We start from the raw sequence: 18,650 nt of genomic DNA, 5'->3' as shown, positions 1-18,650 counted from the left end.
TAACTTGTGGACAGATGGGTTGCAAGACAACCTCAGCAACTAGTTCCCCAATTCAGTAATTCTTCCACGTGAAGGCATCAGGCAGTCAGTCATGGAATATCAGCAGCTGCATAAGACATATGGAATGGATGTCTATCTTCAGTAAAATGTGTACTGCTCTTTGTAGCAGTAACTTCTTTTTTTGTTTTGACTTTCTTCTTTTTAGGGTTTGGAGGAAGGGATATCCCAGATTACCTCTAAAAATAGGGATTGCAATCAATGCTTCGTATGGAACTTTCCAATGGAAATCACATTCAAGAGCACCAATCCATTTGGCTGTAAGTGTCTTTTGTTTTAAATCAGAAAATATTTTACTTTTAAACAAAATATGACAACCTTGAAAACATCACTTAGACATTTCATGAAATAGGAGTGCCTTCAAGAAAAGTTATTTCTAAATTCACCAGTTAAGACAGGATATGATGCAACCTCAGGGTCAGGTGGGACTTGAACTAGACCTTTGACCATGATGTACGGACACGACCACTGTCCTGCAAGACCCTCCACTAATTTTTTTTAAGCAACCTGTTTGGACATGTTATGACATACCTTTGTGACTGACATCCTGATGTGGGACTTTGATCTGGACATTTTGGCCATTTATTGCGGATACAAGTCATTTGAAGCATGATAGCTGAGCACCTAGCTTTTCTTTCTTCTCTTAAGGGCCGCAGATAGTTATAAGTGTGTATGGTGCTGATCTGTTCGGAAATGATGTGGTCCGTGGCTATGGAAGTGTTCATGTTCCCACAACTCCTGGAAGGTGAGTCAGATCTTTCTTTAAAAACAAACTCATGGTTGGTAGTCAAACAATTTTGGAAGCATAGATCCAGTGAAGGAAATCAAGAAATTAGAGCCGCATATAACGTATAGTAATAATGGGCGACTTCAGTTTGCAGATTCTGAACCCAGACTGAAACCTTTCTTGATAGATCATATGTTTTTTCTGATTTTAACAAGATGGTCTTTCATAAAACGTAGACATATAATGTTGCAGATTCAGATTTAACAATAAAACAGAAGATTACATGAGGTAAAATAGAATAAACCAAACTATTTACATACAACACAAATTTAAAAATTTTGAAGCACATAGTAAAATCCATAATCTCATTAATCTCAAAATCTCTCCTTTCACTACTCTCTCCAGAGAGAATTCCCTTCTGTTTCATATCTATAGGACTTAATTTAACTGTGGCCTCAGTGCAGCATTTTGAAAATCTGATAGCCTCTTCCTGGAGCCTTTACATAACTGAGCTTAGATCACCTCAGTTTCAAATAACCCCTTCAGAGTTGTAACCAACAGTTCGAGACAAGAAGTGCATAAACTAAACTTACACTGAAGTAAACTATTTAACTGCCCTAAGCTAGCTCCCTTTCTCAGGAGTAACTTTTACATACAGTGAGTTCTGTTATAATGTGATAGTTCCATTCTTGTGTGATCTTGCGTTATAAGAAAATCGCGCAATAGCCACACCATTTAAACTAATGGGGCTGGAATTGCATTATAGCCAATACAGGTAAGGAAAGTTTACGTTATACAAATAGCAGTCTAAATTCTTCAATTGCATTAAAGAAACATGTGTTATAGCAGAACCGACTTTATCCAGTTTCAGCCAAGACTTCAGCATTTCTGCTCCAAACAAACTAAAAAGCATTTTTTTTCTAAAGCTATGGATTTCCCACAAGTCCCCAAAAATTTCCAGAATCTTCTATCTGAAAGCCTTCAATATAATATCTAAAATATTGCAGGTGACACAAAGCTGGGTAGGAGGATTGAACTGTGAGGAGGACATAGGGTTGCTTTAGTGTAATTTGTTGAGTGAGCGGGAAAATGCATGGCACATGAAATATAATGTGGATAAATGTCCACTTTTTGGTAGCAAAAATGAGCAGATTATCTTAATGGCAGTAGATTTGGAAGGGAGAAAGTACAGTGAGATTTGGCTGTCCTTATACAGGTGAAGAAGCAAATGTCATGTTGGCCTTCATCGTGAAAGGATTTGACTAAAGAAGCAGGATGTCTTGCTGCCGTTGTATAGTGCCTTGGTAAGAACACTTCTGGAATATTGTGTGCAGTTTTGACTATGGAGGAAGTGCAGCAAAGGTTTACCAGACTTATTCCTGGGATGGCAGGGCTGCTTGAGTTTAGAAGAATGAGGGGGAATCTCATAGAAACTTATAAAATTCTAACAGGACTAGACAAGATAAACCTAGGACGTTCTTGGTGACTGGGGAGTCAAGACCTATGTGTCACAGACAAGGATACAGATAGACAATATGAGAATGAGATGAGCAATTTCTTCAAACTAGAGTGGTGAGCCTGTGGAATTCTCTGCCACAGAAAACAGTTGAGACAGAAACATTGAATGTTTTTGAGAAGGAGATAGACATAAAAATTATATTTCCGTGGAGAAAATGGGAATGGGATACTGACTTGGATAATCAGCTACAATCATATTGAATTTTCTGTGCTTCCCAATGTAATAAAACTCCCATTAGCATCCCCAAACACGCACTGACTACTTTAAGAAAAAAGAATGACCATGGCTACAGAAATATCTGTAAGTTAATCATTAACATCATACCCTCACACAGAAAACCCATATGCCACTAGTTCAAAATTCAATATTACAAAATAAATTATATGCAATATATCTCAATCACACATCCTGCATCATAAGATACTGGGGAAACTTAATCAGTGCGTAGGCTGCAGAGGATGAATTCCTGGAGTGTGTATGCACTGGATTTCTAGAGCTACATTGAAGAGCCATCTAGCGATCTGGTTATATTTTAGAATTGAATAATGAGAAAGGGCTAACTAATAATTTTGCTGTAAAGGTGCCTTTGGGAAGTTGTGAACATAATAGAATTTTACACTATTTGATTTGATTTAATTTTGTCACATGTACCAAGTACAGTGAAAAGTTTTGATTTGCATGGAATACAGGCAGATAATAACATACAAGGACATACAGATCATGGAATGATTGAACAGAATGAGGCATACAAAGTTATGGCTGCACAGGAAGAGTACTAAAGCAAGATCAACATTAGATTTGAAATCTGAGAGGTCCATTTAGCAGTCTAATAACAGCAGGGAAGAAGCTGTTCTTTAATCTGTTGGTACATGTTTAAGCTTTTGTATCTTCTTGATGATGTTGGCTGCCTTTTCACAACAATGAGAAGTGTAGATAGACCATGATGTAGTTAATTCTGAAACTGAAGTCTTAAACCTGAATAAAGGAACCTATGAAGGCAAAATGGCAAGTTGGCTACAGTGGTTTGGGAAAATAACTTAGAAGATTTGATGGTAGACAAGCAATGGTTAATATTTAAAGAAGTTTTACACAGTCTGCAACAAATATACATTCTTCCAAGACAGAAAAACTTAGAGGAAAAGGTGAATCAGCTGTGGCTAACAAAATAAAAGTTAGATTGCATTAGATCAAAGGAGGTGAATTATAAGGTTGCCAGAAGAAGTGGTAAGCCTAAGAATTGGAAGCAATTTAGAATTCAGAGGATGAACAAGAATCTGATAAAGAAAAGAATGAGAGAACACAAATGCAAACTAGCAAGAAACCTAAAAGGTGGACTGTAAAACATCTCTATGTACGTGAAACCAAGAAGATATTAGCAGGGATAAATGTGAATCTGTTATAGGCAGACAGAAGAATTTATAATGGAGAATTAGGGAAATGGCAGAAAAACACAATTTTTTCTGAAGAAGAGTGCCGACCCAAAACGTCAACTTTCCTGCTCCTCCAGCTCCACATTGTGCTATCTCTGACTCCAGCATCGGCAGTTCTTACTATCTCATAATTTACACAGTGTTTATCTTCAGATGAAAATATAGAAACCTCCAAGAAGTACTATTGAACTAAGACATGATTATGAACAGCTCTCAAAATTATGGACTAAAGATTCATAAATCCCTCTGGTCCAAATGAGGGATTGCTGAGAGTGTTGAAGGAGGTCACCACAGAGATAGTAGATGCATTGGTGGTTATCTTTCAAAATTCTACAGATTCTGGAAAGGTTCCTGCTGACACAATTTTATAAGTTAAGAGGGAGAGTAAATGTTAAATAACAAACTTTGCAGTTTGAAGTCATTGTAGGGAAACTTTTGAATGTATTAGAAAGGAAGGGGTAACTAAAATACTTAAGTGATCTGATTGGACAGAGTCAGCATGGAATAATGAAAGGCAAATAATGTTTGTCAAACTTTTTAGTGAGGTTAGGCAAGTGTGACAGCGCTTGACAACAAGTCTGCATTTGACAGAGTGTGACAACAAGGAGAATTAGAGTCAAGGGGAATTGCGGGAAAGCTCTCCATTGGTTAGATTCATACCAAGCACAAAAGAAAATTGTTGTGGTTGTTGGAAGTGAGTAATCTCATCTTGGAGACATTTCTGCAAGAGTTCCTTAGGGAACTCCCTCAGCCCAATCATTTCAGCTGTTTCACCAATGAACTACTGTCAATAGTAAGGTCAGAAATGGGGATGTTAGCTGATGATTGCACAATGTTCACCATTCATGATTCCTCTGACAATGAAGCAGTCCATGTCCAAATGCAAGAAGACCTGGACAATATCCAGGCTTGGGCTGAAAAGTGGCAAGTAACATTTGAGCCAGGCAGTGACTCTCTCAGTTAGAGACAATCTAATCACTGACCCTTAAATATTATGTAGCATTACCATTGCTGAATTCCCCATTATCAACCATTGACCAGAAATTGAACTGGACCTGCCATACAAATACTATAACTGCAAGAGTAGGTCAAAGGCTAGGTGAACAATACACTTCTGGACTCCCAAAAGCCTGACCACCATCTACAAGGCACAAGTGATGTGATGGAATTCTCTTCAGTTGCCTGGATGAGCAAACAACATTTAAGAAGCTTGACACCATCCACGACAAAGCAGCTCACTTGATTGGCACCACATCGACAACCTTCAGTCACTCTACCAATAGTGCTCAATAGCAGCAATGTGTACTGCCTACAAGATGCACTGAAGAAATTTGCCAAAGATTATTAGACAGCAGATTTCAAACCAACAACCATGTCCGTCTAGTAAGGACAAAGGCAGCAGATACATGGAGACACAACCACCTGCAAATTTCCCTTCAAGCTCCTCACCATCCTGACTCTGAAATATATTGATGTTCCTTCACTGTCGCTGGGTCAAAATCCTGGAATTCCCCTGATGGTATTCTGGGTCTATCTGCAGCAAGTGGACCGCAGCAGTTCAAGAAAGCAGCTCACCACCACCTCAAGGGCAATGAGGGGTGAGGAGTAAATGCTGGCCCAGTCAGTGACACCCATGAATGAATTAAAAATAATAATTTTTGAAGCTGTTACTTGCAATAAATATAAAGGATGTGGTGTTATTTGGATTTTCAGAAACCTAATGACAAAGTCCCACATGTGAGGCTAATAAATTAAGGTACATAAGATGATACTGGTATATATTGAGAATTGGCTAACTGACAGAAAACAGTAGGAATAAATGGCCTGTTCTCAGGATGGTAAGCTGATACTAGTGGGCTGTCACAACGATCAGTACTGTAGCCACAGCAGTTCACAATTTGTATAAATTATTTGAATGTTGGGACCAAGTGTAGTGTTTCCAAGTTTGCTGATGACAAAAACTAGGTAAAAATATTAAAATTATGAGGATATAAGGAGGCATCAAGGGAATTTGAACCGTATAAGCAGATAGAATATATTCTGAATAAAGTAATCTTACCCTTTATACTGAGACTATGTTTTGCTGGCTTTAAACTCACCAACTGGTGCCGTATCCAATCTGCATTCAATATATCATGCCCTGTTATGCAATTTGGTAGGAAAGTCAAAGTATTTAGGGGCAGTACAGTGACTCACTGGTTAGCACTGCTGCTTTACAGTGCCAGGGATCCGGCTTCAATTCCAGCCTCGGGCGACTGTGTTTGGAGTTTGTACTTTCTCTGCGTGGGTTTCCTCCCATGTCCAAAGATGTGCAGGTTGAGTGGATTGGCCATGGGAAATGCAGGGTTACAGGGATGGGATGGGTCTGTAGGGGTATGCTCTTCAGAGGGTTGGTGTGGACTTGATGGGCTGAATGGCCTGCTTCCACACTGTAGGGATTCTATTCCTTAAAATGGTGAGAGGGCAGGAAGTGTTGATGTCTAAAGGGACCTAGATATCCTTGTTACGAGTCATGAAAAGCATTTAGGTGCAGGAAGCAATAAGAAAGGCAAATTGTATGTTGGCTTCCATTGCAAGAGGTTTTGAGTGCAGAGGTAAAGATGTTTTGCTGCAATTGTATCAACCCTTGGTGAGACTATACCTGGAGGTAGTTCTACTATAATAAGGGTTTCGTTGACACGATTGAACTGTAATGCGATTGACGAATAGTGGAGACTGTTTGGAGAATGCAGACTTTCTGCTGTACAGGGGTAGCGATTTTCTATAGTGCAACGTCACACAAGAACACAACTATCGCATTATAGATGAACTACTATATCGTATACAGTTTTAGTGGTCTTAAAAAAAAAAGGATATAATTGGAATAGAGGGAGAGTGCAATGGAGGTTTACCAGACTAATCCCTGGGTGGCAGAACTGTTTTAAGAGTAGAATTTAAAGGAGACTATGCTTCATTCAGAGTTTTGAAGAATGAGTGGTGATCTCATTGAAACATACAAAATTCTAACAGGACATGATATGTTGAATGTAGACAGGATATAGTCCCTGGTTGGTGAGTTTAGAACCAGTGAACTTAGTGTCATTATAATGGGCAAGACATTAGAATCAAGATGAGGAATATAATCACTTGAGATTGGGAATTCTGTATCCCAGAGGGCTGTGGAGGCTCATCATTGAGGATGTTTAAGACAAAAAAAAAGGTAGATTTCTGGATTCTAATGACATAAAGGGATGTTGGGATAGTGTGGGAAATTGGGGTTGAGATAGGTGATCTGTCATAATCAAATTAAATGGCAGGGCAGGCTTGACATGTTGAAAGGTCAGTTCCTGCTCCAGTGTCAGAATCTGAAATAGTATGTGCGAGTTAGTTACTGGTGCCAGTTGTTGGGATTTATGATGCTGCTTTACGTCCCTTTATTGATGATGATAATAAGGTGGATGGATTATGTTAAGTTGTCCTGTTTTGTTACTAAATAAAAAGGATGATCCTGGGCAATACCTGTCCTGGAAGCTTGGCAAGTAGGGCAGTTAGCTCCAGTATGAAGCTTCTTCAACATCATCGGCTGTCAAGACCCAAAGCCTTTGCCATGTCCAATGCATTAGTTTTGTTTTTGTTGATTTTCTGTTCGTGAAATAAATTGAAAAATCACTTGTAAAAATTGGTGTATTTCTTGCAGCAATCAATGTCATTGATTGTAGCTCCTACAATCAATGTGAACATAAGCAGTAGTGTTGTTGGATCCGACATTTGGAGATACTGGACTGACAGGCCTATATTCGTTAGTTTAGAAAAATATGGAGAGGTCTCAGAAACCCATAAAATTCTACCAGAACTAGACAGTAAACATAGGAAGGATGTTCCCAATGACCAAGCAGTTTAGAAACAGCGGTCACCGTCTAAAGGTATGGTTAGGCCATTTACCACTGAGATGAGAAGAAATCTCTTCACTCAGAATGTGGTGAGTCTGTGGAATTCTCTGCCACAGAAAGTATTTCAGACCAAAAACATTTAATCTTTTCAAGAAAGTGAAAGTGACTGATCCCTTTTAGCCCAAAAGACTAGATCTAAGATTCTTGAGTAGATTTGTAGCTCAGGTTACGGATGCTGTGGTTGGACGAGTGAGTATTGGTCATGTCTTTTTGTTGCTAGTTGGGGTTCATGGTTCCCACAACCATTGGGCATCAGAGTGGCTCACAAACCTACGTCAACCGCTAACTTGAACCAAAGACCCCTGACCCACTGTGGACAGAACCAACGTAATATACAAGATTCCATGCAAGGACTGCAACCAACATTACATTGGGCAGACAGGAAGGAAACTGGTCACAAGAATGCATGAACACCAACTAGCAACAAAAAAAATGACCAGTACTCTCATCTCCACTCACACGGATAAGGAGAACCACCAGTTCGATTGGGACAACATCAGGATCCTAGGACAAGCCAATCAGAGACAAGCACAGGAATTTCTAGAGGCCTAATTCTCCACCAAGAAGGCCGTCAATAAACAGCTGGAATTAGACCCTATATATACACACCACTGTGAAGGAAAACAGGAAATGAGGTAATCAACTCCAACAGACCTGAGGGGTTAAATTCCAGGCGGGAAAACGCAACAGCACTTCATCAGAGGCTGCACTGATGTTACCCAGCAGGGTAATGAAACATCTGCGAACTAACAAACTCGCTTGGCGAGCAAACCAACCACACTATCTAAGAATTTGGGGTGAAAGCAGAATCAGGATGATGAGCCATGATCACATTGAATGGTGGCACAAGCTCTAAGGGTGAAGTGGCCTACTCCTGTTCATATTTTCCAAATTTCTATTACTCAGTAAAGGAGGCTTAATGCCTAGTTATGGTCTAATCTTGTATAAAAGGTATAATTAACATTTTAAATGTTTTCAATATTCATAGAATAATACAACTTTACAGCACAAAAAAGTTTAAAATGACATATTATTTGCATTGGCAATTTATTTTGGGAATTTGTTTTTATTTGTAGGCATAAAAGAACTGTTCCAATGTTTGTCCCAGAGTCTTCATCTAAGCTGCAAAAATTTACAAGGTAATTACATCTCTGGATGTCATAATTTAGTCAGGTCAGTTCCAAATAGAATATTAAAGCGTTGTACTAAGGTTTTTATGCTTGTACTGTCATATCTATTTAACAATTTACCAGCGTTTTTATTTTTGATTACAAATGATCAAAAACTTCCGTATTGATTTGTTACCTCCCATCTTTTGAGCTGCTTCATCCTCCTGTCCCTCCCTTGAACTATTTCCAAATGTACAGTAACAATCACCTCAGACTGCGGTGGTTCAAGAAGGTAGTCCGAAAGCATCTTTTGTGGGCAGTTGGGAATGGACTAGTGGAAACAGGGTGCCGAGTTGGATGATAACCAGTGATCATATCAAATGGCAAAACAGGGACATGGGCCTGGTAGATAAAAACTGATGCCTTTGTAGCAGCTCTCCATCTCTTGAGAATCATGCAATATCTGACTGCTTGTCAGTGTTTGGATTCAGCAACATTTTCCAGTGGTGTTGCAAGTCAGGTCCTGGCAGAATCCTCAATGGACATTCAGAACATGGCAGTTCTCTGCCATGGATAGTCCTGCTCCACAATAATGGGTTACTGATGGATGATTAGCTGAAACCAGGTGAGGTATAAATGCCTACAGTTGAGTCCTAAATTGGCATTCAGGCTTTTAAGTAGATGATGGTACTGCAATTTTGAAAATTCTAGGCCTCTGCCTTGTTTCTCAATCTGTGTTGCATGTCAGAACAGCCCTAAGGAGGTATCCCTCTAATCATACTTGGTCTTGATTTAGTTATAGTTTGTTAAAATTCCACCAATGTATTATACTGTTTGCTCACATAAGTGAGAGATTGGAAAGCAATTGAAGCAACAAATTGAAAAAGACTTGTCATAGGAAAGATAAATTGGTGTACAAGCTGGTAAAGTTGAAGCGTGAGAGGGAACTTAATGCAAATAGAGCTAAACGTGTGCATGTTAATCAATAAAATAGGGATAAATTAGTGTCTGGATTGCTAATGACAAACCTGTTCACCTCAATAACAGAGGGAGTTCATTTCCCCAAATTTTAGATTGAGTTGTAAGTGCATTAACACAATAGAATAATGATCTGCAATATGGCAGCGACAATAATCCCAAATGCTGAGGTTTGATGCAATACTGATAGTTCCGTTTGATCAAATTATGATTGTAACAAACATCTGAATTTTTCAAATGATGGGAAATTTCACTTTTAAAAATTTGGTAATATTCTTGTTCTGTACTCTAACAAGAGCACATTATCAAGAACCTTGGAATAGTGAATTAAAATATGACTGTGTCCTTACAACGTGTCTTTCTATGATGTAGACTAAATTATTTCCATGCATTCTTTTCTGTTGCATTGTGGACATTTGAGACTCCACATTTTGTGAATCTCAGTCAAGATTTATGCTGAATTTTTACTTGTCTCATGAAGTGTTTACAAGCATATGACATTTTCACTTTCTGCCTTTATTTGCATATTGAGTAGCAGCCATGATTTGCAAGAACATGATTACATTTACCCATGCATGCTGCTTAGGTTTCTGGAGACAGTTTCAGTGGATCTATTATTTTAAGGATAATGGAAGCTTGGCTGAGAATCCTAACTGAATTATAGAAAACTGCTTCCTGTATTTTGAGTCCTAGTTTTTTTCCAACAGTAATGCAATAAGGGGTTTGAACTGGCATTTTTATTTCTTTTAAAACCTAATTTTCTAACTCTCAATTGATTTTATTACAGCAATACAAAACATCCTCTAATATTTTCCAAAGTCTCTTCATTTTTGTTTAAATAGTGAACACTGCTGAGCTATTTTATGACAAGGTGCAGCACAAGTGGTTAATTTGATAAGTCACACACTGGGTTCAATTCTCAATTCAAGCCCAAGTGTGACCTGTCTTTGTGGCAGCAGAAATGGAACTCTTGAGGTCTGCATTCAAGTCCCACCTACTCCAGGAGGTGTGTAACAACTCAACAGGTTTGTTTAAAAAATTACACATGACGGGCTGTTTCTATAAGAGGCAATCTGTCAGAATTCTACCTGCATGGAAGCTCAGGGAACTAGCCAAATTAAGAGTTTGCAGACCATCTCCAACTTGCTACAATGTAGCAAATGTGAATTGACAGAAGGAATATCTTCTCCAACTTTTAAAGACATGACTTTCCTTGGACCGTTATCAGAGATTATGACACTACACAATGTTTTGTTCTTTTTGTTTAGCTGGCTCATGGGAAGGCGCCCAGAATTTACAGATCCTAAAGTGGTTGCACAAGGAGAAGGAAGAGAAGGTTTGAGTCAATGAATATTTTCAGTTTACACGTTACCAGTGAAACTGCTCTGCTGCACAGGGCTGGTAGCTTCATATCATCAAATTATGTAATTTGACAAGCAGTGACTTCTGAATGTTATACACACTAGGGAAAATGATGCCTTTATAGAAATGATATAGCACATGGACTATCACAGTAACGGTTTTATAGCATCTTGTTTGATTTTTGTTCAGATTCTTTCCCTCACACTGCTCTGACTCCCAAAACTGGAGTGAAGTTCACCGCTTATGTTTGCCCCAGTTTGGAATGGGGTTATCAGGCTACAGTTAAAGGTACATAAAATCCCCAGGACCTGACCCGGTGTACCCCAACTTTGTAGGAAGCTGGAGAAAGATTGCTGGACCCTTTGCTGAGATACTTGTATCATCTCCGGCCATGGCTGAGGTGCCAGAGGGTGACTGATGTGGTGAGGAACTACAGACCTTTGGGCCTGAGGGACAGGATTTACATGCATTTAGAAAGGCAAGGACTGATCAGGGACAAATCAACATGGCTTTGTGCTTGGGAAATCATGTCTCATTAACTTGACTGAGTTTTTGAAGAGGTGACAAAGAAGATTGATGAAGGCAGAGAGTGGTAGATGGTGTCTTTATGGACTTCAGCAAAGCATTTGACAAGGTTCCACACTGTAGACTGGTTAGCAAAGTTAAAGAATATGGAAGGGGGGGGAAGAAGCTAGCAAACCGGATACAAAAGTGGTGGATACAAAAAGTGGCTTAACTGTAGAAGACAGAGGGTGGTGGAGTGTCGTTTTTTGGACTGGAGGCCTGTGACCAATGGTGTACTGCAAGGATCAGTGTTGGGTCTACCATATAAATGATTTGGAAGTGAATATAGGAGGTATGCTTGGTAAGTTTACAGATACCATCAAAATTGGTGGTGTTGTGGATAGGGAAGAAGGTTCTCTCAGAATGCATTGGGCCATCTGTTAGAGTTTGATTTAGATAAATGTGAGGTGTTGCTTTGGTAAGGCAAACTAGGGCAGAACTTATACACTTAATGGTAGGGCCCTGGAGAGTGTTGCTGAAGAAAGAGACCTAGGGGCACAGGTAGACAGGGTGGTGAAGAGGGCATTTGCTACAATTGCCTTCATTGGTTGTCAGTGCATTGAGGATAGGAGTTATGTTGTGGTAATACAGGACAATGGTGAGGCCACTTTTAGAAAACTGTGTACAATTCTGGTCACCCTGCTGTTGTTAAGTTTTATATGGTTCAGAAAAGATTTGCAAGAATGTTGCCAGGATTGGGGTTATAGGGAGAAGTTAGAGCCACAGCAGTGAACCAGATGGGCTTTTATGGCAAGCTTCACAGTTATCATTAGACTCTTAAATAAAAATCTGTAATTAATTATTCAAACCCAGGACATTACCTGAGTCTCTGGATTAACAGTTTAGCAGTAATACTAATAAGCTGTTGCTTCTCTGTCACCTCATCTCCACTAATGCCCTTTTTTCCTCATGGTAGGAAGAGAGCATTCCTCTGCAAGCAACAAACAGAACAAGTATTTCTCTGTACAGAAGGATGTAATTAGGTCATGTTTTCACCTTTTACAGCAATCGTTAATGGAATATTTGTTGTTTTCTTTTGCATGTTTAGTTACAAGAGTATTGTCACAAGGCTACGTAACCATCTCTTTCAACATCGTCACCAAGGACTTGAAGAAACTTGGATATGATTCAATCCCTACTAATCAGATATCTGACAATACAGGATTCTAAATACAATGGGAAACAATAAATTGAAAATTGTTGCTACTATTCTGAAATGTGTTTTTTATTAAACTAATTAAGGTCATATTTAGAAAATGCATGTTACTGCCTATAGTCTACTGTTTATAAAATATCAGTGTTACTAGCTGCTACTCAGATTCTCTGATCAGGAAAGCATGTAGTTAAATAGCATGGTCCAAGGACAATATCAGATCCCACATGAATCTAGTTGTAATTCTGCAACTGCAGTCTTCTGAAATATAATTAACAATTGATCATCAGAAAAAAGTTGAGTATACTTTGCAGATGACTTTGACGTCCTTTGCAGATGTAGATATGACCTAGAATTATTCAACTGTTCCGATCAAGATCAGCCATTTTGTATTTCATTCTTTGCTGGATTTTGAGACAAGGAAAAAAAAATTGTCCACCTGCCCTCTCCATTCTGCATGTTGATGATTCATTTGGTTATCCACAAAAAAGTCATCATCTTAAGTATAAAGCTGACCTCATTATGAGCAAGATATATTAGAAAAATCTTCTCCAGGCCATAAAGGTTTCAGCACAATGCCTCACTCTTTTCTCAATTTCTCTCACACTTTAGCTGTGGCTCAGTAGTAGCATTCTTGCTTGACTTCATACTAACCACGTGAAGATTCATCCTGTTCTATATCAGACGTTTTAAATTGGTAAAAAGGATTCCAATGACGACTGAAGCACAAACATCCAACTTCATTAACCAAAAATTGTTTCTTGACTTTTGTTTTTGTATAAAAAATGCATCTGATGAAGCATTAAATAGATTATCCAGTAATTATAGTTGCATGGTACATTTTACATAAAAAAAAACTTACTAAGAAGGTAGGAGTTATCAATAAATTGAGCTCTTTTGGAAACAAATACAACCACAGAATTTGAGTTACTTTCTAGTCATTTTTCTGTTTTTCGCACTGTTAGGGCTATTCTCAGATTTACACATCTGTCAGCAATGAGACTGACAATCATTTTAAAAAATTCAGAATATGGAGAAAACCTTTTGCCTTCTGTGAGATAGCAGAAGTATCATCAATATTATGAATCAAATTGTTCCAGTGTAGGGTACACCAAGATCTTTGTAAAATGGCTCATGGCACAACAGGGATGCACTCAGTCAGAAAGTGTAGCGTGTTCCATGATGTGTGATGGTGATTAAAAAGGTAACAAATAACTTTCGTAACCAAATTTTGCCATCATCAAACCAGAAAAGGTGTTCTGTCTTTCACAGAAATCAGTATTGTGTACAATGCCGAGTACACCCCAATGACTGATGATTCTTATTGTGAAGGCTCAGGACATAAGACCATAAGATCTAGAAACTTCAGTTCTAAAGTGGACCAAAGACTATATGACTATTTGTAATCCTGTATTAGGTGTTAAGAAAGGAATGTCAGTTTGTTTCAAATTTTAATATTTAAGTGTGGCTCTACATTGTCTGGAAATCTGTTAATACACATTTGAATGGGGCTTTTTAAAAATCTCGGGTGAATATTTCAATGCTCAGATACAAATGATTGAGGAGAGAAAAAAAAATGGTCGATTGCCTCCTAATAGGGTGTCCTACGACATAGGAAACCTGTTTCCTTCTCACCCTTTTAATAAAGGAGAACCTTTCAGATGAAGTCTGCAGGTTATCTCTCCCACCCCTACCTCCCTCCCCAAAAAGAGAAGCAGGGTAATCATAGAAAAGATCTGTACCAGCAGTACTGCTAGTTAGCAGTCTCAAAGGTCCAAAGTGGTTTAGAAGTTAGTAGCAGAAAAGGTCAAGAAACAGAAGGCTTTAACAGGTGTCAGACAGGAAGCATCCTACAAGGCTATTGAATGCAGGAATTTCAGGAACACACAGGTTCCTGAAGGTGGAGTACATTTAAAGATCACATGAACAGCATAAGGTAAACAGATTGTAGAAAGAGTATTCTAACAATTTTTTCTAAGTGGTTCAGGAAATTACAATGGCAGGTCACTTGAATATTATGAAAATACAGGCTAAAATGTTAAAACCTTTTTATTGGCCAGGATTACATAAAGTAAAGTAGTGTTGAAATTTTGTCAGCAACTCATCACATCCTGAGGATGTCCCACATGAAATCACAATAAATTATTTAGTTTTGGAGTGCAATCACTATTGTACTGTACCTTTCTCCCCCCAAGCATAACATTTGTTAACACCACTGTCTAATACTTGCGATTAATGTTCAATTGTCAATACTGCAGTTTTATATCTGTATATAATGTGGTATTACATTGTTAATAAGGCATAACAAATGTGGAACTTGTATAAAATTAGTAACCTTCAGCAATATAAATATTCATTTAAGGATTTAAAGAAAATAAATGAAGTATGCAAACCATGGTAACAGATACCAACAATTTAATTTCTTCATTTAAGCAACAGGCCCCTGGATCTTTTCTGCTGTTCAAATGGCATAAACAATAAGATTTTGTGTGAATTGCTACAAAACCAATACATAGAAAATAAAATACAGAACATATGTTACAATAGTACAAATGATAAATTATATTATACAGTAATGACAGTTGAGCACAATACCATAAAAAGCAGCCTGCTTCCAGCATCATGAATGAGATTGGTAGATATACAGAACATAATACATGAAAAGGTAGGTTACTCACCACTATGTGCAGTAGTCCTCATTGTTTAAAAGTAGTTATCCATTGCCTTAAAGTAAGCCAAATAACTGGAAAATTAAAAAATGTTCCAGTCCCTCCTCTAAACATTTCAATGAAAGCCTCAATGATTTGTTTTCCTTGGTATTATACAAGAGTGTATTATCTCTAATTCCCACCTAAAAAACATGTAAATTAACATGTCTAAAGACCAAAACACAGCAACCAATCAATCTCGTGTCTCTCGGAATTCCGTGTTGCTTTGGCTATATTGCGTCCACTACAGTCTGCTCCAGATAATGGTTTGATGGTACTTTAAGAATGCATCAGCTCACAGTTAATTAGAATTGACGCAACAAATCAGTCCAACCTGTATTACAGCAATCGCATATGAAAGTATTAACAACAAAAACAAAACATGAATTTGCTTGCTTGGAGTGTACAGCAATATGAAGACCTAAAATTCACCAGCCAGATCAAATGGATTTCTAACTCTCAGCGAATAAAGTGGAACTCTGAAACCAAAGGCATGGATATGAATCCTGACAGTGTAGAGGACTGTACATGTGGAGTGCTACGTTTTCAATAATGTGCAAAAAATAACATTTGCCATGCTGTTCAATGTATTAATGCCAAACAGATCAGATATACTTGCATTTGAAGCATTTTGAGCTGTTTAGGATTTCAATATATTGCAGTCTGCCAAAGAACAGACACTAGTTTGTCACCAGGTCTGCAACTCTAATATACTGCTTTCAGCTATGTTTCCATACAGCAATATAGAGTAAGTCACCATTCATTCAGCCACAAGAACTTTTTTTCAATATTAGGGTGAGGAGCTCAGAGGCAGCATGCTTACGTATTTTCTGGATGATGCATGGTACGTAACTTGAGACACCCCAGGCAGACAAAAGTGATGAAGATGCACACTCGATTGCTCAAAGCTAAAAAGCTATGTTTCCATAGGTTCCAGAAAGTATTTTTATTCAAGTTTTTCCCTAATTTTCTGCATTTTAAGTAATGCAAATCAATAGTCTAATTGTTCTGAACACATGACTTCCATGTCATCTACTTTCAGTAAAACATACTTCTACTTCATGTCAATTAAAGAACACTGCAAGTTGGCTTGAATGTTTCTAAATAAAAATGCAGAGAACTGAATTAAAGCAATTATAAAATTAGCACATACTGTATCCTAGACCAAACCTACACAAACTTAAGTAAAATTGGAACTATTATAAATGTTTTTTTTGTGAAGGAGTGCAAACAGTGAAAACGTACTGATGACTGAGGTAGTTTTTCTGTGACCTTGCTGCTCAATGTGAGCGTAAATCGTTTTCTTTTTGCCTTCAGATGGGGCAATTAACTTGTTTTCTGAAACCTGGTTTCTATAAACATCTCCATGCAAAGTATTTTGTAGAAATCTTTTCAGATTCACTAAAGAAATCTACCACATCGTTTATACTTACCTAGGTTTTCTCCAGTCTGATTGCATATAAAGGTGTAAATATGTAAAATTAGTGAAATGTAGATACACAACTAAATAAATACACGATAATGACCTTGGATGTTAAGAAAGAAAAGTGGCAGTTGATCATTTGGCTTCTCAAGCCTGTTCCATCATTTTATAAAGTCATGGATGATCTGATTGGTGTCCTCAACTCCACTTTTCTGCCTACCCCTAACTCCCTTATTAGTCAAGGATATCTAATCACAGAAATATTATGTTTTGCACTTTGACTAACAAAGAGTTTATTCCTAAATGAGTTCATACCAACAATTAAAACTGCCATGGTCAGCATGAATATGTAGAATATTGCATCTTGGAGGAGCGCATTTAGCCTTGGAGCTACCTTCCAGGATTTCCTAAAACCTGGTGAGAAATTGGGCAAGAACAATCACTCAAGAGATCTAATTTCATGCTTAGCACGAATGCATGCAAATGGGTTTGGCCTCATCGATTCTAAATAAGTAGTTTGCTACAGAAAACAGACAAAGCTGAAGTAGGAACTGAAAATGGCTTAAGTATGAAGATTAGAACATGTGGAAAAATAAAGACAAGTGTACGGATGTAGAGTGTTAGCCTTCATTTCAGCAAGGACAATTCATGTAGGTTTCAATTGTGAGGGCTTTCTTTGATTTTCCAGTTCTATGGCTTACTTAATTCATAATGTGGTAAGGATATTGAATAGTCAAGGATGCGCATTTAGGAAGTATTAACAATGTAAGTGATCAAATACCTACTGTACAGCTCCCTGTAGTAAAATTAATACATAACTACAGTACACATGAAATTATACAAGTTGCAGGTGACGGACTACATTTACACTGATGCGGTTATGTAATAGAATGACTAAGTTTTTACAGTACATGAAAACAGTTGTTGATACAAATCTTACCAGAAGCTTTGTATAAATTTTAGTGACTACATGCAAGACTATACAAGTTGTGGATGCGTTCTTAGCATGCATACTCTCTCTCACTCACCAGAACTCCAAGAACACAAATTCAAAATATCTTGACTTGTACAATATAAACACATATGGTAGATCAAACAGGGTCACATTCCAAATGAATTTGTTTAGCATGAATTGTGTACGTGGTATTTCTGTGTTTGGTATGCAGATCACCACTTTGTATCAAAAAATGCACACGTGTGTAAAAGTAACTCGAAAATCAATACTTATTAAAAAACTGGAGAATTCTAAAGTTATATAATTTTCTATACTTGTATTGACAGTAAGGACATTAAAAAAATAAGGTGCACACCAGTGTAGCCTGTATATGCTAAAACTAAACAAATTAGTTTGACACGAACAATTATTCCACATCCATATTTTAAATTAAAGCAAATAACGTGATTGCTAAAATCTGAAACAAAAACAGCAAATGCTGGAGAAACTCAGCAGGTCTGGCAGTACTAGAAACAGAGAAACTAGAAAGAGAAACAGAGTTGGCGTTGAGTCAAACATGGCTAATTCTGAAGTCATATTGGACTTGAAACATTAACTGCTTTTTTCTCAACAGATGCAGTCAGACCTGAGTTTCTGTAGCAATTTTGCTTTTTATTCCACACTTTAAATTATTTACTGTGAGTATTTTCTTCTTCACAGCCTGTTGCCTCTATCTAAGCAAAATGAAATCAGTCGG

At 37.8% G+C, this 18,650-nt stretch overlaps 1 protein-coding gene across 2 annotated transcripts; it reads left to right on the top strand.

The window, feature by feature from the left end:
- Positions 1 to 205: 205 nt before the first annotated feature.
- b9d1 (B9 protein domain 1) lies at positions 206 to 15,233 on the top strand. 2 transcript variants are annotated; one of them, XM_048609390.1, is made up of 5 exons: positions 212 to 317; positions 706 to 802; positions 8,739 to 8,801; positions 11,018 to 11,085; positions 12,724 to 15,233. In XM_048609390.1, the coding sequence occupies exons 1-5, from the start codon at positions 281 to 283 to the stop codon at positions 12,843 to 12,845; spliced, it is 387 nt and encodes a 128-aa protein (XP_048465347.1). In that variant the 5' UTR covers positions 212 to 280; the 3' UTR covers positions 12,846 to 15,233. The 2 variants fall into 2 exon arrangements, with proteins under 2 accessions (XP_048465348.1, XP_048465347.1); XM_048609391.1 differs by lacking the exon at positions 706 to 802 and having other exon boundaries at positions 206 to 317.
- The last annotated feature ends 3,417 nt before the right edge of the window (positions 15,234 to 18,650 follow it).

This window comes from Rhincodon typus, chromosome 21 (assembly GCF_021869965.1).
Source record: "Rhincodon typus isolate 14 chromosome 21, sRhiTyp1.1, whole genome shotgun sequence".
In the NCBI taxonomy this organism is placed as follows: domain Eukaryota; kingdom Metazoa; phylum Chordata; class Chondrichthyes; order Orectolobiformes; family Rhincodontidae; genus Rhincodon; species Rhincodon typus.
This window is presented reverse-complemented; position numbering and strand designations above follow the sequence as displayed.